Source organism: Erpetoichthys calabaricus, chromosome 4 (assembly GCF_900747795.2).
Source record: "Erpetoichthys calabaricus chromosome 4, fErpCal1.3, whole genome shotgun sequence".
Taxonomy (NCBI): Eukaryota; Metazoa; Chordata; class Cladistia; order Polypteriformes; family Polypteridae; genus Erpetoichthys; species Erpetoichthys calabaricus.
Genome location: NC_041397.2, coordinates 33,713,092 through 33,734,763, shown reverse-complemented (window position 1 = coordinate 33,734,763; position 21,672 = coordinate 33,713,092). Strand labels below are relative to the sequence as shown.

Genomic DNA, 21,672 nt, shown 5'->3' with positions numbered 1-21,672 from the left:
CACATGTACATAAATATTCACAGCCTTTGCCATGTAGCTGAAAATTGAGCTCAGGTGCATCCTGTTTCCCCTGATCATCCTTGAGATGTTTCTGCAGCTTGATTGGAGTCCAACTGTGGTAAATTCAGTTGATTGGACATGATTTGGAAAGGCACACACCTGTCTATATAAGGTCCCACAGTTGACAGTTCATGTCAGAGCACAAACCAAGCATGAAGTCAAAGGAATTGTCTGTAGACCTCCAAGACAGGATTGTCTCGAGGCACAAATCTGGGGAAGGTTAGAGAAAAAGTTCTGCTGCTTTGAAGGTCCCAATGAGCACAGTGGCCTCCATCATCCGTAAGTGGAAGAAGTTCGAAACCACCAGGACTCTTCCTAGAGCTGGCCGGCCATCTAAACTGAGCGATCGGGGGAGAAGGGCCTTAGTCAGGGAGGTGACCAAGAACCCGATGGTCACTCTGTCAGAGCTCCAGAGGTCCTCTGTGGAGAGAGGAGAACCTTCCAGAAGGACAAGCATCTCTGCAGCAATCCACCAATCAGGCCTGTATGGTAGAGTGGCCAGACGGAAGCCACTCCTTAGTAAAAGGCACATGGCAGCCTGCCTGGAGTTTGCAAAAGGCACCTGAAGGACTCTCAGACCATGAGAAAGAAAATTCTCTGGTCTGATGAGACAAAGATTGAACTCTTTGGTGTGAATGCCAGGCGTCACGTTTGGAGGAAACCAGGCATCACCAGACCAATACCATCCCTACAGTGAAGCATGTTGGTGGCAGCATCATGCTGTGGGGATGTTTTTCAGCAGCAGGAACTGGGAGACTAGTCAGGATAAAGTTGTGTCGGCAAAAATCAGACAACTGATAATTCCTAATAGTCCTGTTACTTGTCAGTGAAGCTACATTTAGCTAAATAAGAGAACATATTAAACAGAAAGTAACTAGCACCTATTTCACATTTTCTCACAAGCATATACAACGTTGCACACATTGGTTAATTTATCTTTACTAAACATATATATTCTGATAGTAATAACACTTTATTAGTATTTGATTTTACATTTGCATGTTTCCTAGCATTTGTTGTCTCCTGAAAACACTTCATCATTCCTATAAGTCGGTGTCATGCTGACAACACCTTCTGTCCAAAGGGGACCTGCCTGTTTTGTTTCTGATACATCCAATAATGCACTTGATGCACATCATCAGTGATGTTACCTGAGGTCATTGGGTGTTTCAGATCTTTCAAACATTGGACACCCTCTCCCAGGAAACCCAGTCAAGAATGATCAGCTCCCAGGTTTTGCCCAGGTAGCTTGTGTTCAGGCCTTCTCTGCTACCTCTGTGGTGTTCCTAAAAGGCTTTCCTTTTTTGCACGTCTATAATGGCTAGGACACTGTAGGCTTTGCACAAGGACTGAGCTGCAAAACCTCTAAAGCCCACAAACCAGTCCATGACACTACTCTACTAAGCATTGATACTTGGCTAATTTCCTCTCATTTGCCTTTTCTATCTTTTCCTCCCAATGAACTATTAGCTCCAGTATGACTATCTGCATCGTTGATTCTGAGAAGAGCACTGTGTGTTATAGGGATGGTTTCTGAGATGTTTTCTGAGAAGCAAAGCTGCTTCCCCAGGTCCACTCTCATTTGCCAGACATGTGTAGTTCCAAGGAGTCCTACTGTTGCTTTCAGTTATGGTGCTGGCTTCTCCTCCACCCGGACAAATGAGATGAATGGTATTTTTGATTGAAGGCTCTTTGACTTATCTTTGGTGCTGCTGATTGTTTCTGTGTTTGTCTTCAAATCCTGATGGTGGCACCAACAATAGCGACCTTCTCCCAGTGCTTTATGGCAACAGCTGACCATGTAACCATGTGCTCCAAAATTCCTTTTCTATAGCACAAGAGACATAATGGTGAACCAGCCTTACCACAACAGAAGAATTAGATGGACTTGGGAGCACATCACATACAGAGTAGACAAGAAATCTGATGTGGAAAAGCTGAGCCTGTCACAACTCAAATTCTTGTTTAAATAATGTTAAATTTACCAGTTTATTTACTTTCAAAGCTACATCTTACCTAAATAATCCTAATATACACACACATTAAACATTTCAAGTCTTATTTAACAAACTGGAAAAAGCACATTTTTCACTAAAGATTTCCTTGAAAGAGAAGTTAAAGTCAACCTGTAAATCTTTGACTTTTAGGAGGAAAACCCAAATAACATGCTGTTGCATAACATAATACTGCCCAGTTACTCCAGTTAACATTCAGAATTAGGTGCTCAGCAGAAATCAGTGCTCAACAGGGTGGCAAAAGAACAATTGTTCAGTTCAATTCAGTTCATTTTATTCTTGTATAGAGATCTTCACTGAGTGCAGACACAGAATGGTGTGACAAATTCACAGGTAGATATAAAGACAAACTTTACAAACTACTAATTACATAATAAATACGCATAAAGATACAAGTTTGTGTATATAGACAGGAAAAAAAGTGGTTCGTTTGAAAATGATTAATGTAAATAGAGCCCATCACAATATGTCTATTAATTAATTATTGAACCATGACCAGTTAGCAAAGTAGAAGAGGGAAACAAAAACTCTAGCTAGTAGTATCCCTGGAGAAAATAAACCCCTGGGGGTCCACGATCAATTACAGTAATCCCTCCTCCATCGCGGGGGTTGCGTTCCAGAGCCACCCGCGAAATAAGAAAATCCGCGAAGTAGAAACCATATGTTTATATGGTTATTTTTATATTGTCATGCTTGGGTCACAGATTTGCGCAGAAACACAGGAGGTTGTAGAGAGACAGGAACGTTATTCAAACACTGCAAACAAACATTTGTCTCTTTTTCAAAAGTTTAAACTGTGCTCCATGACAAGACAGAGATGACAGTTCTGTCTCACAATTAAAAGAATGCAAACATATCTTCCTCTTCAAAGGAAACAGAGAGCAAAGCAAACAAATCAATAGGGCTGTTTGGCCCTTAAGTATGCGAAGCACCGCTGGTACAAAGCTGTTGAAGGCGGCAGCTCACACCCCCTCCGTCAGGAGCAGAGAGAGAGAGAGAAACAAAGTCAAAAATCAATACGTGCCCTTTGAGCTTTTGAGTATGCGAAGCACCGTGCAGCATACTTAAAAGCTGCACACAGAAGGTAGCAACGTGAAGATAATCTTTCAGCATTTTTAGACGAGCGTCCGTATCGTCTAGGTGTGCGAACAGCCCCCCTGCTCACACCCCCCTACGTCAGCGCAAGAGAGAGAGAGAAAGTAAGTAAGTTGGGTAGCTTCTCAGCCATCTGCCAATAGCGTCCCTTGTATGAAATCAACTGGGCAAACCAACTGAGGAAGCATGTACCAGAAATTAAAAGACCCATTGTCCGCAGAAACCCGCGAAGCAGCGAAAAATCCGCGATATATATTTAAATATGCTTACATATAAAATCTGCAATGGAGTGAAGCTGCGAAAGGCGAAGCGCGATATAGCGAGGGATCACTGTATAACAGAGAAGGTCAAAGTCTGACAGCCTCAATACTGCACACCTTGGCCACCCCATCACCTCCTGGGCATTCTATATAGTCTGCGCTGGGCCATGTAATCTGATTAGAGAATCTTTACATTCCAGTGTCTCAGGTGTCTTTCAATGAACAGAAAAACAGCTTGGATGTAGAGCCATGGCACCAAGTGCTACAGCAGGACACCAAGAAGCAGAATAGAGGAGGATTAATAATGCAATTCTTATGTTTGTTATACAAATTACCAGCACACAGAGATGCTGTATGTACAGTTAATAAGCAGCTCTAGTCAGGGTATTTTAGAATAAAATAGTAACTCTTCAGCTTGGGTTTAGAAGTTGAGACCGAAGTAGCATCACTTACATAAGCACACAGATCCAAGGACCCTGTAACTAAAAGTTTGACTTCCTACTGTTATTTTATTAATCCGTGGAATCTTAAGTAGGCCTGCATCTTGAGATCTCAATGGGCACTCTTATTTGTAAGCAATGATAAGATTGGATAAGTAAATATGGTGTTAACTATTTAAAGCTTTATGTGTTAGAAGGAGGATTTTAAATCGGCTCTAAGCTTAACTGGGAGCTAACTTAACTGTTAGAACATAGGAACTCGGATTATGTGGTTTGACATTCTAGTATTAGTGATGATTCTTGCAGCTGAATTTTAAAAAAATCTGACAATTGAATAAAGAATGATTTAAAAACTAGTAAATAATGTATAGCAGTAGTCAATTCTACTAGAAGTAAATACTTCAATTAATTTCTCAGCATCCTCAATATTAAGAAACTTTCTTAAGTTTCTAGTATTTTTAAAATGGAAAAAACAAGTTTAAGCAAAACATGCATGTCTTGAGGAGGTTGAAGGTAGAGCAGAATACTTGGAGAAAAGTCTTAGATTTAATGTGAAATTACACAAGCAGATAAAAGATTTGTCTCTACAGTGTTTTTATTTTCTTTGCTAGATAACCAGCTTTGTGTTTTCATTCTCATCAGATTTTGTATCCCCTGTCTCTAATCAACTGTTAGTACAGGAGAGCAGAATTCATTTTAAATTCCTAAAATATGCTATTTCTGACTCCAAAAGCTGCTGCCTCCCTTAGTTGTTTTTTATGTAGGGTCAGGACTTTGAATTTACTGTATGTTGAAAATGTTTAAGTGACCCCCAGCTGCTTTGAGCACCATTTGCACAAAATGTCACCAAAGACCAAATACCACAGATACTGAAGCAGCTGTGTCACCAAGGTCACCTACTGCAGAAATAGCATTTGTTTGAATGGTGACATTTCTTGATCAAATATTCACATTGTGTATTCTGGCCAGAGTCTGATAGTTGTGTACTGATGAGCTTTGGGGTAGAATTCACTATAGAAAGGTAGTAGGTGAAGTAAAGATGGTTTCTTGGTATTATGGATCTGTGTCTATGAATTTATTAAAGCACTTTTAAGGGGTTGCACTGCTGGTAAATTGGTGCCTAGGAGCCCCACGAGTTGTTTAGGGCCTCAGTAAGTAAAAGCCCCACATTGGCAACTAAAAAGCATCTCCTCACACTACTGTCCAGATAGTAGCCCGTGAGGGGAAGTATGTCCTGACTGGCACCTTAGACTCTTTCTTGGAGGCCTGGCTATTTTAAAATCTTATTGCGAGTGTTCTGTACAATTTGCAGGATTCCGGGGAGCTGTAATTCTGAGTGTGTGTAGTGCGGTCCTTTGAGGAGTAAAATGTGTAACAAATTTAATTTTATTCAGGCTTCAGACTTGCTTGCTGTCTCTCAACATCTGACTCTGATGCCACCTACTGGCTGATAGTCTTTAGACACGCAGGCACCCTTCAATAGTGCAGGTACCTACAAGTATCGTTATGAAGTACAACTGTTTAGTGCCACCCAGAGGGTCAGTGGTAGGAACTGAGCTGGCAGCCTTTAAGTTTAGAGTCCAGTTCCTCCACCACTACACCACACTGCCCATTAACGTAGTGGCTTTCCTGGCTTCATGCAGGACCCCTCCTTCACTAGGATGCAGACTTTATTTCAGAAGTATGTACAATGACAAGGTACCTTCTCATGCACACACAGTTGGCACTGCCTAACAACATTCACTTTTAGATGTGATCTCTAGTTGGTAATGTGTGTCATCTTTGTACTTTTCTTCTCTGTCTCTCTACCACCTGTCAAGCCCTAACCTTGTCCTGGGCCATCCTCATCGTTGGTAAGATCTTTTCATTTAAGCAGTGGTCATTTCTTTAATGATACTTTAGCAATGTGTGGATAATACACACCATCAGTTTTAATTGTACATGTTGTCTTACTATAGTAAACACTATCCTCATGTACTTTGCAGAAATTAGTTATACAGTATATACAGTGCCTACAAAAGTATTCACCCCATGGACGTTTTCATATTTTATTGTTATACCATAATGAATCACAGTAGATTTAGTTTGGCTTTTCTGGCACTGAGTAACAGAAAAATAATGTCAAAGTTAAAACAGATCTCTGCAAAGTGATCCATCCATCCATCCATTTTCCAACCCGCTGAATCCGAACACAGGGTCACGGGGGTCTGCTGGAGCCAATCCCAGCCAACACAGGGCACAAGGCAGGAACCAATCCCGGGCAGGGTGCCAACCCACCGCAGGACACACACAAACACCAAGCACACACTAGGGCCAATTTAGAATCGCCAATCCACCTAACCTGCATGTCTTTGGACTGTGGGAGGAAACCGGAGCGCCCGGAGGAAACCCACGCAGACACGGGGAGAACATGCAAACTCCACGCAGGGAGGACCCGGGAAGCGAACCCGGGTCCCCAGGTCTCCCAACTGCGAGGCAGCAGCGCTACCCACTGCGCCACCGTGCCGCCCTCTGCAAAGTGATCTAAATTAAAATATAATACATTAAAAAATGATCACATTAATTTAATATGACACATAATCCTCTCTGGTTTAGAAGTCACAGAATACTATGGAAAGAGCATGACACATCTGTAAATCTGCCTAGAGCAGGCCATTGACAAAAATTCAGTGGTGGTGCCAGTAGAAGACTAGCGACCGAGGCACCAAGACACCAATGAGAACTCTGAAGGAGTTACAAGCTGCAGTGGGTGAGATTGTAGAGACTGAGTACTTCACCAGTCGCAACTTTATGGGAGAGCAGGAAAGAGAAAGCGACTGTTAAAAAAATCCCACATGATATCTTGGCTATAGAAGGCCCATAGTAGGCTCTAAAGTCAACTGGTATAAATTTCTATAGCCTGATGAGATCAAAATTGAGCTGTTGGATCATCAGGCTAAACAACATGTTTGGGGTAAGCCAAACAGTGCACATTATCACAAAAACACCATCCCCACCATGAAGCATGGTGGTGGCAGTATCATTTTTTGGTGATATTCCTCTGCAGCAGGCCCTGAAAGTCTTGTGAAATTAGAGGACAAATTGAATGCAGCAAAATACAGAGAAAGTCTGAAGGAAAACCTGATGGGAGTCTGCAAGAAACCTGCACCTTGAGAGAAGATTTGTTGTACAGCAGGACAACGACCCAAGCATAAAGCCAAAGCTACATAGGAATGGCTTCAAAACAACAATGTGAATGTTTTAGAGTGGCCGAGTCAGAGTCCAGATCTCAATCCAATTGAGAATGTATTGCTGGACTTGAAAAAGGCTGTTCACTCACAATCCCCATGACACCTGACAGGGCTTGAGCAGTTTATAAACAGAAATCAAGAGAATAATGAAGAGAAATGCAGAGTCCAAATGTGCAAAGGTTATGGAGGCAAAGGCCTGTGCACATAGACTCAAGGCTGCCAAAGGTGCATCTACTAAATACAACTTAAGCGGGAGTGAATATTTGTGTAATCCATCAGTTTTTTGTTTTATATTTGTAACTAATTTAGACCATTTGGCAGAGATTTGTTTTCACGTTGACATTAAAGAGCATTTTCCTGTTCATCAGCATGAGAACAGCCAAATTAAATCCATTGTGATTCAATGTTGTATAATAATAAAATGTGAAAGCTTCCAAGGGGGTGAATACTTTTTATTAGTTTAGATACTTTTTTAATTGAAGCACTGGCAGGTGAATTATTTTTCTGAAAGTCCCACACTGAGCATGAATAGGAAGTTGAAACAGATTTACCATTCTACATATGAACACTAACCAACAGGTGGTCACCTTCAAAATATTTGGGGTACTTTCAGTCCTGTTCCTCTACCCAAACTGCAGCCTGTGCGATATCCATGGCATTGGCTCCTTTTCTGCGTTTTCAAGTTTTCGCTCTGTATGCTCAGCTACAAAACAAGACAGAAAATCAATTCTCCTGTAACAGAAATGAGAGCCACAGATGTATAAATTCAAAACCATGGCCACCTCTGTCTTATTGCGTCCCTGCTGTCCTTAAAGGTTTCTTATGAGTTCCTCAGCTAAACCTGTAGCGTCCTTTTTACTAAAAGAGGGCCTCTCCATGCATATTTGTTCTCTCCTTCCACAGCAGCCTGGCTGCATTCTTTTTATTTTTGCACCTTCTCACCCATGCTTTCCACACCCTTCTTTCTGGATGCTTCCTCTTGATTTCAACATCCCAGTTTGGAAACTTTCACAGTTGCCGTCTTGAAAGGAAGGTTAGTATCAATATGGAATATGAACAGCACAGCTGTCCAGTGCTAAGCACTCTGCCCTTCCAGCTCTGGGAAACGAGGTCAATGTTAGTCACTCTGTTTGTCTGGAATTCTCACCATGTGGGCCTCCTCCAAGTATTGTACTCCCATTTCCTCCCACATCCCAAAGTGTTATGTTATTCACATACATTTTTAAACTTCTCTCTGGAGCCTATTCCAGCAACACTGGGCACAAGGCAGGAATCAGCCTTTGAAACTTGCACAGGGTTAACCCAACATTCACATCTTTTAGGCATATGGAAAAAGGACATGCAAACTGTAGATTCAGTGACAGTAACGCAGAATTCATACCCAGGATGCTGTAATCCTAACAACTGTGCCTTTATATGAGTGAGCGTGCCCTGCCTTGGACCAAATTAATTCCAGGTTCTTAAATTGATTGACTGATACAATAGGGGGTTCAGTGCTATAATATCAGAGTTTTTAGTGACTTCAGTTGGAATCTTGGACCAAGCACTTTCTGTGTGAAGATGTCGCCTTCTCCCTGTGCTTGCATACATTTTTCTTCTGCTAACCCGGTTTCCACCTACATCCCAAGTGAATTTGTGTATATGAAGGTGTGCTTTGTGATGGACTGACAACTTATCAAGGGTCTTCTTTGCTTTCCCTTGAACCTGTAATTAACTAGATGGTTGAATAGAAAGGTTAATCCATCCATTTTCTTAACCCATTTATCCATGACTAAGCAAGCATAGGGCATAAGGCAGGAACAACCCCTGCACAGGGCGTCAGTCCAACACAGGGTGAACACACACATACACACAAGAGCTAATGTAGCAGCACCAATTCTCCAATCTACTTGTCTTTGATCTGTGAAAGGGAAGCACCTGGTGGAAACCCACATGGGCACGAGAAAAACATTCTCACTTCATGCAGGGATCACCTGGGATGTGAACCCCAGTCAAATGTGGTCAGTAAGTACTAAAATGCCAATGACTGACCACTCAGAGAGCACAAACATACATTCTGAAACTCCCTTAATCTAATTCAGGGTCACAGAGTGAGGTCCAAGCATATCTCAGCAGAACTCTGGGCAAGGCATCAGTCCAAGGCAAGGTCCACTGACACGTGCGCACAGGGCCAGAGTAGACTCACCATCGCCAATTAAACTAATCAGCATGCCTCTGAGGAATCTGGGCAGAAAATTCACACAGACGTGCAGAGAACATACCAAGTCCACACAGACAGCAACTGGACATGAGGCTTGAACTTCAGGATACATGATTTGTGAGGCAGCAGTGCTAACCACTTAGCTTCTTCATGGTAGAGTGTTGCTTTATTATACTCATAGTGTAGTGCTGTTTTTTAATTCCTAGATTCAGTAACATGATCAAAGTTCACACAAGATTGGAGTCGAGATACAGCAATAGCTCTGGAGGATCCTATGATGAAGAAAAAAGTAAGTGATTCTTTAGACGTCTGGGGATTGCTTAGCATAACAAACATTTATGAGTTGCGTGGGGGCAGAATACTTCACGATTACAGTGCTGTGTGTCTGCACCAGATAGCAGGATGGGACGAATTTAAAGACACTGATCGTGTCTGGGTACTTTATTGAAAGCCAGCTACTTTTTAATTAGGAGTGGATGATTGATTTTGCTCAGCAGCCTCTTTTAAGAAACATTGGCTGAGCCTGCCTTTAGTCTTTCAGACATGGAGGATAATGTCTGGTTAAGGTGCAGCTTTACCACTTCAAAAAGACTAGAGAATAAACAGACTTAGGATTGATTTTCTATGCTCTCAGAGTGTGTCTACCATGTCTGATGGACACCGTGGGGTGTTTTCTTTTGAAAACGACACACTTCATGCTTCATTCTTGAAATTGAATCTTTTCCTGGGCAAAGATGTATTGTATGTTATTGCATAATCCTCACAAATTGACTGTGCATGTTACAGGAGTTTTACGTTACAGCTTTTTTTTTTTTTTTTTTTACACAATATTGCACTGAAGCTGGCAGAACAGCCCATGTAAAAATGCAACCAAACTACATAACTGAGTTTTTGTTTAAGTACTGTTAGATGATATTATATTTTGTAGGCTACTTGTTGACATTTTAAGTTGTGAACTAAGGTAAGCTTTGAAACTAAACATTTTGACCATGGAAAAGGAATGTGTAGTGTATTGCCAGGTGTTTGACTGAAACAAATACATCGCTTGGACAGCACAGGGCAGAGAGAAGTCCTACAGGAAACCTCAGAGACGGAGAACCATATCGGCAGAGACAAAGACAGTTAGATACGCCAGCGTGGGAACATGAGCGGCTAGGGTCTAGTATGGCCTGTATGTGTGCTGGGTATTCTTGGAAAATTTAGGAGGGCATGCAAGAGGGAGAGAAAGTTGCCTGGGGAAAGAAATGTTAAGTCTCCTCTCCTCCAGGATTCTAGAGAGAACGCAATTACAGTTACCCAAAAATGCCTGGTTCAATCGGTTATGAGTGCGAGAGAGACCAGTGAGTTTAGACAAGAAGTTTTTCACTAGCAGGGGAAGTGGCATTAAACTTAAGGGCAACAGAAGGCTCAGGGTATTAGCGACACCAAGGGCCATGAGAGTTCTAACATGATGTCGCTAGAGTAAAATCAGGGATATTAACGTTTATTTGTGAATTTTGCTTTTTTGTTTCCTTTGACTTTAAAGTAGATAAGTAGATTTGAGAACATTACATTAAATTTCTGCTTCCTCACTTTATCATAACAGTGTGTTCAGTGCGTCAATGGAAAGAAAATAAGTATTATGGATCTAAATAGTCTTCATTTTAGAAATGATTTCTTCATGTACTGATTTCCATTAGGTCCTTGGTTGTTGCAACAACACAGTATAGTTACAGAGGGAACTGGAATATGTCAAGGCACATTGCCATAGGCACATGCTTGCGTATTTTCTATTCTATTGAGATTGACATAAAGACAGGGTGTGCCAGATAGCCCAGATAATAGACGGCCTGAAGGATGTGGCTTTATACCAGCACTGTTTGGTTTGGGGTGGCCTAAGTGATTTCATTTAAGATCAAATACTTCAAGGCTAGTGCAAACCAGGTATCAGGAGACAGAAGAAGGGAGTCATTCACATTCATAGCATATTTGAGAATGCTAATCTTGTGTCATGGTGCTTTCTACCCGCAGATGACCCTGCTCCACCCTACACTGGCTGGTTGATGAACGTCATGGAAACAAATCAGCCACAGCCGTTGCCAATGCCTATCAGTGGTGGCTGCTGGGCACCACTAGTCGACTTCCTCCCAGAAACCATCACCCCAAGAGTACCCCTACACAGGCAAGTGGAAATTAAGTTAGAAAAGCTATTTGGATGTACTGTCATTGCAGTGTTCTGTTTTAAGTGTTTCATTTGTCCAGGCTCTTATTTCAGTGTTCCATCCGTTCATTTTGTTCTGTTGAAATGAACAGCAGCCTCCCATTGTCTTGTAAATGTAAGCCAGTTTTTGGTGTGGGTGAATGGGAGCCATATCTTCACTTATGAACAGATAACCCATCTCCTCTATATTCTTTTATTTTCTTCTTCTTTTTGCTAAGGCTCACAGAGTTGCCTTATAGCTAAGGCATTGGATGTTAAACTACAAGGCTGCCAAGTTTTCTTCCCGATTTCAAGTCACAATAAGCAGGTCGCCTCACCTTCTTCTTCATTTGACATCTAGACAAACTGTTCAGATGACATTTCCAAGTTCAAATTAAATGAGCTACCTATATATTGTTTTAAAGAAAGTTTTTCAATGGATTATGTTTCATTACTCTGAACTGGACAAGTTGATTAGAGGATGGATGGATGGATGGATGGGTTAATCAATAGTTAGGTTATCCCTCCTAAGGAAGACTTGGCAAGTTTAATCTGCCATTTGACAATGCACTTGTAAAAAATGGTGTGAAATTCTTTGCCATGCCTTTTCTGGAGGCCATATTGGTCATGGATAGCAACATGCATTGCAGTTTCCTGAGTTGCACAGCATGCTGAAAGTTTGTGTTTTATCATGAAAAAGGCTGTGGGGTGATCCTGTCCTAAAAACACAGAATCCAAACATGCAGCTTTGTTCTCTTCTTTGGTTGAACTTTGCAGTAGATTCTTTTGGAGGAAAGAAAAACAGAGAGATAGGGGGTTTACTTGATTCATAATGTTGGTAATGCTTAGAAAGTCAGACAATCCTCTCCACAACTTAGTGGATTTCAGTTCTTTGCTCTCTCGTTCCAAAACTGTTCCAGTTCTGTTTTCTTAGAGGTACGTGCAACTCCAGTTCCACTAGGAACTAAATTGGAATTCACCATGCATTCTCAGTTTAATTAACACTAGAATTACCAATGCCTATGAAAAAACTCGTAAATCCGGCCCACCTTAAATCCGTTCGCACCTCTCCGTCAGCGTCTTTTGTCCTGTAAATGTGCTGATAAAGACAAGCAGCAAGCAGCCTGCTGTTCCATCCCTGGGAATAACTGTAGATTTGAGTGGTGTTTTGAGGCAATGGAACTGGACATTCTCTGATCTAGAGGGATAAAAGCTGACAAACAAACGCTGGTGAATCTGCCTTCTTCGTATGTCACCGTCTCTTGATTTTTTTTATTCAGTTTTACTGAGTGTTCCTGCTCACACTGAATTAGTATGCACCTTATGGTCCATGATGTCAAAGCCGCACTGACAAAAAAAAAAAAAAAAACGGAGACATAGGTATATATGATATTTGGAATTATTAATTTTACGACCTGTATAGTACATTTCGGAAAACATTGTGGCACAGATGCAACATTATTCATATTATTCATATTAATTCGCATAACATCTTGGGGTTGTATTCAGTTTTTTTTTTCTGATTTGAATCCATGTAACTTCTCAATGCTGATTACTTGCAACACCAAATTGGTTGGATTAGCTCGTTAAGCCTTGAACTTCATTGACAAGTGTGTCCAATCATGAGAAAAGGTATTTAAGGTGGTCAGTTGCAAGTTGTGCTTCCCTTTGACTCTCCTCTGAAGAATGACAGCATGGGATCCTCAAAGCAACTCTCAAAAGATCTGAAAACAAAGATTGTTCAGTATCATGTTTAAGGGGAAGGCTACAAAATGCTATCTCAGAGGTTTAAACTGTCAGTTTCAACTGTAAGGAATGTAATCAGGAAATGGAAGGCCACAGGCACAGTTGCTGTTAAACCCAGCAAGTCTGGCAGGGCAAGAAACATACAGGAGCGTCATATGTGCAGGATTTTGAGAATGGTTACAGACAACCCACAGATCACTTCCAAAGACCTGCAAGAACATCTTGCTGCAGATGGTGTATCTGTTCATCGTTCTACAATTCAGCACAATTTGCACAAAGAACATCTGTATGGCAGGGTGGTGAGAAAGAAGCCCTTTCTGCACTCACGCCACAATCAGTCACTTGTTGTATGCAAATGCTCAGATTTATTTTGGAACAAAGTGCTTTGGACTGATGAGACAAAAATTGAGTTATGTGGGCATAACAAAAAGCGCTTTGCATGGCAGAAGAACAACACCACATTCCAAGAAAAACACCGCTACTTACAGTCAAATTTGGTGGAGGTTCCATCATGCTGTGTGGCTAGTTCAGGGACAGGGGCCCTTGTTAAAGTGGAGGGTCGGATGAATTCAACCCAATATCAACAGATTCTTCAGGATAGTGTTCAAGCATCAGTCGCAAAGTTGAAGTTACACAGGGGTTGGATATTCCAACAAGACAATGACCCAAAACACAGTTGGAAATCTACAAAGGCATTCATGCAGAGGGAGAAGTAGTTTTCTGGAATGGCAGTCACAGTCCCCTGACTTGAATATCATCGAAAATCAATGGAATGCTTTGAAGCAGGCTGTCCATGCTCGGCAGCCATTAAATTTAACTGAACTGGAGAGATTTTGTATGGAAGAATGGTCAAAAATACCTCCATCCAGAATCCAGACACTCATCAAAGGCTATTGAAGGCATCTAGAGGCTGTTATATTTGCAAAAGGAGGCTCAACTAAGTATTGATGTAATATCTCTGTTGGGGTGCCCAAATTTATGTACCTGTCTAATTTTGATATGATGCATATTGCATATTTCCTGTTAATCCAGTAAACTTAATGTCACTGCTGAATGAATACTACTGTTTTCATAAGCCGTATCATATATTAAAAGGAAGTTGCTACTTTGAAAGCTCAGCCAATGATAAACAAAAATCCAAAGAATTAAGAGGGGTTCCCAACCTTTTTCATATGACTGTATGAAAACAGGGGGACCATGTATAAAAAATGTCTGTGTCATTCCTAAATAGCTAATACAATATTTTTGGTAAACCCCTTAAATTAAATCTGAAAGTCTACACTTCAGTCACATCCAAATCCATCACGGTGGCATACAGAGTCAAAATTATGAAAATTGTGTCCCAGTCGAAATATGTATGGACTTGACTGTTTACAGTATGGTGGTTGCCCTAAAAATTTGCAACTTTGTGTACTTTTGTGAAAATTAATAGGAAATGTCTTCAACTTATTCTGTGGTTAATTTGAAAGGACTTGCATGCTACTGCATCTCAGAACAGTGCATTCCATAAGAATTTCTTGTGGTGGGGAAGGAATTAGAACATTCACAGGATGTTAAAAATACACACACAGATAATGCTGTTGATAAAAGGCTTCACAAGTTCTGAAAAATGTCGAGCAGACTTCTGGCTGACCAACACACATTCTGGCTTTGCTTCAAGAAAGGGATACCTACTGTTGTGTCTCATTTTCACAATGTTGTTGAAGCTGATGAAGTTTAAGTAGAAACAAAGAGGAGAGCAGCAAAGTAGTTTACTCTACACGTTCAAACTGCTCTATAATAAATTACAAGAAATATAAAATCATGTTTCAAACCGTTCTGGATAAGTCACATAGAACTGGAGTCTGAATGCAGTTTTTTGTTCACTGTAGAGCTGCTTTGGGTCATTGGATAGACAGGAACTAACCCTGGATGGAGTGGCATGCTGTCGGTGGGAACACTTTATTTATAATAAACAGTCAGCTTTACTCTCACTCTTGCACTTCTGAGACATATGGAAAAAAATGAAATACTCCCATAAAACTAAGACCTTGGCTTAGCCGGGAATTGAATCTGTGACTCAGCACAGCTAACCACTGTGCTGCCCCAGACAGTCCTACATATGAAACATGGCTATGTACAGTGTAGAAAATATAAACAAACGTTTTAAATGAAATTAGTTTCAAAAGTAGATGTTTGCCACACCTTCTCCCTTTGGGATTCTGAGGTTTAACTCCCTCTAAGATTTAATCAGAGTCAAAAGTTCAAGACTGAAATTCCTAGGCTCCATCCTGGATTCTTTAACTGATAACCCACGTCTTTTCTCTATCCAAGTCTTTCTTGAAAACATTGCCTTGAGTTTAAAAGGAGGAGCTCAAGCAGAGCACACTAGTAATCATTCTGTGTCACTCGATTTCAGTTTAAACGTCAGTAAGTAATTGTCTGGCAAGACGTGAAAGAGTGAATGTGCGCCGGCCGGTGTGCACTGGTGAATGTTAAGAATGTCCTGTCCTGTCCTGTCTGCTGCCTGTGTTATTGTTCTCCACCCAAACAAACAGGAAAATCTGTTAGAAAGCACTTCTCTTGGAGAAAAGGGAATCAGGGTGTGGGGAAGATTAAATAAATAACTTTTTACATTTAAAGTACTTGCTTTATCTGGGAGTGAATTCAGTAAAATATCTGATTAAATGCTGTAAATCATTTCACTAATATACTCGTCTGTGCCTTTTTTTAATTTTTTAATTTCAGATGTAACATAGCTGTTATCTTCATGACTGAAATGGTGGTTGATCACAGTGTCAGAGAGGACTGGGCGCTGCACTTGCCTCTTTTACTCCACGCCTTGTTTTTAGGTGGGTACTTTGAGCCAATGACAGTAGGTGACACACCACTGAAGTAGTATGCCATACCTACAATCGTTAGGTCTGATATTTGTTGTATTTGAGACCTTGCAATAAATACAGTAATAGTTGGTGCATGCTTCAAGCAGCACAAATTAACAAGACTTTCTCAAGTACATGTAAGTCAGGTCAGGGATGCAGGAGGTACATTGCTAATCTCAGGCAGTAGCAGACGCAAGGCAGGGACTAACCCTGGACTGGACAGCAGACCATTGCTGGGCCCGGTCACACACACAGACACACTTACTTCACACAGGGCAACCTAATAAGCTCATCTTAGGGTATTAAGGGGACTGGAGATCCCAAACACTGATGGCAGAAAGTCCAAAGAACAAGCAGCACCTGAAGAGAGCTACAGTAAAGGCCTGGCAATCCATCAGCAGAGTGGAAACCAAACACTTGGAGATGGCAATGGGTTCCCAACTTCAGGCAGTCATTGGCTATAAAGGATTTAGTACCAAATGTTGGAAATTAACATTATATTCATGATTACGTTAGTTTGTCCAAATACTTTTGAGGCCCTGAAAATGGGGGGTCCATGTATAAAAATGCCTGTCTTTCCTAAATAGCTCACACAATATTTTGTTACATGCCTTTAAATTAAAGCAGAACGACTACACTTCAATCACATAATGATTGCTTAATTTCAAATCCATTGGGGTGGAGTACAGAGCCAAAATTATGAAAATTGTGACCCCTTGCCATCCCAGTTCATACTGGGCCTGTCATAATGAAACTTCTCATTTTAAATGCTTTCTCCATTAGTTTTATATTAAATTAACACATTTGATATTTTTTCCATTGATCAGAAGATCCTCCACACACTTAGATTGTGGTATAAAAAGCTGCCTGCCTCATACATTCCTTTAATTTGTCTGTCCTAATTTTCTTTAATTGTTTCCAACATAATTAAGTTATCTTCAGTATTATTTGCTATGTGTAACTACACAATTTTTTGTGTCTTTGTCAAACTAAAATGTCACCTCTTTCAGCTAATTGGACCTTTCCAAGTGGATTTTTCGTTTTGTTTAAAACATTAGTTTTTGACTACTAGTTGAATTTTCCACCAGAGCATAATTAGTTTCTGTTTTTGTCACTTCACCAGATACAACCTTCCAATCGTTTGTCACAAAAATGATTTTTTTTTATTTCCTGATTTTAAAATTGCAACACAATAAATACATTGTATCTCACTAAGCCAAATGCAGGGTCAGTCAAAATTATGTTAACACTAATGGTACTGCTATGCATATAATTATATACAATTTTTGTGGACAATTTATGTGCCACATATGGTACATGTTGAACACGATGGCAAACAGGTTGAGACATTCCTGTAAATCATCTTGCACATATGAAGTATGTTTTGTGAATAAATTGTTTCCGCCATTCAAATGTTAACCTAATTTTGACTCGTTTAATATTAAATGTTCTTCTCAGGTAACAGTGTTAAAAAGGACTACTTTAAGAAAAGCTAAAGTATCCAATGGCCTTGCAGCAACTGAGCATGCTAACTGACTGCTAAGTCCTAGTTGCAGATAACTGCCATATTTAACCAATTTTTAATTGTTCCTCATAATGTAAATGTCAATAGCTTAACATTCTGAACCCCTCTTAACCCAGTTTGGGCATGCCAGGGACTGGAGGCCCTCTTAACCAGGTTTGTGCATGCTGGGGACCAGAGCCTGCACTGTAGGATGGAGTTTGGAAGGAGCGTCATTCCATCAGATGGCCTGCTCATGCACATGGCCATTTTTAATTTACAAAGTCAATTTAGAATGGCCAGGCTAACCTGCTGGGATGTCAGAAGAAACAGGAGCAACCAAAAAAGTGCAGAGATACTGGGAGAAGGTGCAAACTCCTAATATAAATTTCATCTTCTTTAATCTGTAAACATAATGCAAAGTTGACTGACTCGCTCACTCACTCATCAACATAAACTCTTTTCTCTGTTTAGTTTAAAAGCTGAAATATGGCAGTAGGTATCCGCTAAAAAAGAACATTTTGATATTGCAGTATTTAGAGGTAAACCCCATTCCCCCCACAATCGAAAAAATCCCAAAATCTAAAAAATGCTTTGACAGATTTGATTGAGATTACGTAACATTATATAAGAAAGAAAATTAGCCGACACATGTTTCATTTATTTATTGATAAATTCTTTATTTATCAATATTGATTGATATCATGTTAGTGTATGCGCTCTGCACAGTGCTAAGAAATGCAGCACACAGCAGAAGCAATTGACAAGCCACGTGAATAGAACCACTAACCAATAGGGTGGACAGGATACCTCAAGACATGACGGTATCCCGGACAGGAGAAAAGAGGCATTATCTCATTGTGTAAGGGAAAGAGAAAATATGGCAAAGCTCACAAAAGATGGAAAGCTCAGTGGTTAGCAAGCGTTGTTTTGTGCTTTTGATAAGCGACACTCCTAAGGGCGTTCCAGCTCTCTGCTTTTTTGGGCCTCCTACTGTGAATCATCAAGCACCACAAAGCACCCTCTCACAAGCGAAAAGTGAGATAGAGGTGTGGGGGGTGACCCCCGTGATGTGTTCAGTGCTATGAAGCACTGTTGCGTGAGCGACAAACTGGTTCCCTATGAAATATTGAACACTGCGAAGTACCAACATATAAATGACAAGTGTGGGTTGAGGGGGAGATTTACCCTTCGAATTTCGGGATCCATCAGTGCATTACAAAAGAGTGAAAGGTGCAATAACAGCTGTATGGCAGTTCAAATGTTTTCCTCTTGGGCAATTGTATACACTGTGTTCAAAAGAAAGCAGCTCCTATAATCTGTTAATATTATTACTCATTATTTGATTAATGCCTTTATCCAATGCGACTTTCAACGTCTGAGATACAATTGGTGACATTTCTTTTGTTTTTCCAATTGGAGCACAGGCAGGGGAAAGTGACTTGCTTAAGGTCACATGGTGTCTGTCAGTACTGGGATTTGAACCAAAGCCTTGACCACTACAACACAATGCCTGCCAGAAGTATTGATAAAAAAATACAAATATTGTATGTAGAAAAGCACTTGGTTAGTTAAACAGCACATCTGATACACCCTATTAACTGATGGCACTATAACTGACACCCATTGTCTTACAAAAGTTCCCAGGTGAAGCCAGGTAGCACAGCTAGTTTTAAATAATACTGCATATCATTTTTTCTTAGTTAGGATCTTGTCTTTCAGCAAAATAATATGTCAAATGAACAGTCCAGTGTAAACTATCATAAGTGATGATTAAGCTATTATTTGAAGTGAATCATTTTTCTGTCTCTTGATAAAATTGGCAGTCAGTCTTATTGATGTGGTGAAGCAACTTTTTTGCCAAGTGGTGAATGCCTATCTGCCTGTTTAATATTTCTTCCAGTTGTATTTTATTTATTGAATACAGTTGTGGTTGACAAAGACACTTGTAAATGGATATTCCATGCCCTGATGTTGTCTTAAATCAGTATTCTTTTACTGGTCTTTTCCCCCAGGCCTTGACCACTACCGTCCAGAGGTTTTTGAGCACAGTAAACGGCTACTTCTTCATCTGCTGATTGCGCTGTCTTGCAATAACAACTTTCAGATCATCGCTTCGGTGCTTCTCCTCACCAGAGAAATGAGTGAAAGTAAAACACTGACTGTGAAGTCCACCTACCAGCCAGAATTCGTATACACAGGTAACGCCAGAAAAGGCCTTTAATAAGACTATAGTAGGTTAGCTTGGCATATCAAAGGTGGTCGGTCTTGGTTTCTGGAGGCCCACTGTGGCTGCAGGCTTTTGTTCCACCTCATTTCAGATTTGAATTCTATTTTTTTAACCTGCCATTCAATTTGATATTCTGTTCCTTTTATCATTCTGCTTTGTCAAAACCTTCATGCAGCCCTTATTTTGAAGAATCAACAAGATGAAGTTGGGATAATTAGTACCCCTCAATTCCTCAACTTATCTTTCCTCTTTCTAGCATTTATTTGGAAATATTTTGTTAGAAGCAGCAACAGAATATGGAAGTCAGCTTGAGAACTTTGCTAATTTGGTGTAAAGAGAATTTTCTGCATCTTAACATCAGCAAAACCAAGCAACTGGTTATTGACTTTCACCACACCAAAGGACCTCTATATCCAGTCACGGTTCAAGGAGTGAATGTAGTGGTGGTCCACTCCTACAAGTACTTGGGGGTCCACATTAATGACAGCTTGGACCGGTCTTGGAACACAAAAGAACTATATAAGAAAGGGTAGAACAGGCTGTTTTTCATCAGGAAACTGCGTTTCTGTAATGTGGGAAGTGACATCCTTCACATCTTCAATTTGTGTGATGGCCAGTGCAGTTTTCTGTGCTGTGGTGTGCTGGGCTGGGCTGGTAACATAAGAGAGGCTCACAGAATCAAAAAGCGAATTAAAAGGGCAGGCACAGTTATAGGATGCACTTTGGACTCACTGGTGGTCCAGAGTGCCATTATGAACAGTGCTGCACGTCCTCACCCTCTGACATACTAACACTGAGGACTTTCAGCCAACGAATTACTCGTCAGAAGTGCGTCAAGAAACACTACTGGGGCTCCTGTATGCCAACAGCAATATGACTGTATAATGCCTCATTGTGACCTTGAATGCCAAGTCACAACTTTTCATTCTTTTTAGTTTTCTTGCTTTATAGTCTTTCTGGTGTGTATTCAGCCCAAAGTGTGCAAGTATATTTATTATTTATTTACTTATCTACCTGTTTAAGTATTTTTTTTTCTTCTGTAAAAAGCCAAATTTACCCCTGGGGACAAATAAAGCTCTATCTATCTATCTATCTATCTATCTATCTATCTATCTATCTATCTATCTATCTATCTATCTATCTATCTGTCTGTCTGTCTGTCTGTCTGTCTGTCTGTCTGTCTGTCTGTCTGTCTGTCTGTCTGTCTGTAAACTGCACCAATTTTAGCTTAGCGTTTACTGTTTTTTGTTTTTTTTTTTTATTTGTGGTTTATTTTCCATAACGTTAGTAATGGTAACAAAATTCTTGCCAAACAAGTAAACTAATTGGAGTGACCAAGGCACAAAATTTCAGTAGCCTTTTAAATTTCAAGAAGTTAAAGACACAGCATTAAATTCTGAGACAGCAGACAGATTACTGGTACAGGGCTTCATTTTAAACAAAGAGTTCATTTAATAACAGTGCTAACATTAAGTTGACAAATTGGTGGAAACAAAACGCTACAACCACAGTGGCCCTCTAAGATTTGGACTCTCCTGCTATACGTCATCCATTTGCTCCTTAGGTGAAGACCGTCACTGTGGAGTTTGTTTCATGACTGGCCTACCATTTTAAGTAAAGAAATCCTTTTGCATGGTTCTTTTTTATTTTTAGTATTGAGTTGGAAGATTTAAAAATATAAAAATTGATGTTTAATGTTCATGTTCCTGCTCTGGATAAGCAGATTAAGAAAACGGATGGGTGGATGTTTTCAAGATTTTTAGTCTTTTTCATGTAGTCCATCTTCACTGCTTTATAACATCCTGAGAGGATTGCTAAACATTACATGGGGTGGTGAATAGCACGATAAAATATT

At 40.3% G+C, this 21,672-nt stretch overlaps 1 protein-coding gene across 9 annotated transcripts in view; it reads left to right on the top strand.

Moving 5' to 3' along the window:
• LOC114649938 (protein furry homolog) overlaps nt 1-21,672 on the top strand; it is a 471,909-nt gene that overhangs the window by 387,148 nt on the left and 63,089 nt on the right. For all 9 annotated transcript variants that reach the window (XM_051927180.1, XM_051927178.1, XM_051927177.1 and 6 more), the window contains 4 exons: nt 9,507-9,589; nt 11,311-11,461; nt 15,953-16,056; nt 19,603-19,788. In XM_051927180.1, coding sequence (XP_051783140.1) covers nt 9,507-9,589; nt 11,311-11,461; nt 15,953-16,056; nt 19,603-19,788 — 524 coding nt within the window. The remainder of the gene's footprint in view (nt 1-9,506; nt 9,590-11,310; nt 11,462-15,952; nt 16,057-19,602; nt 19,789-21,672) is intronic.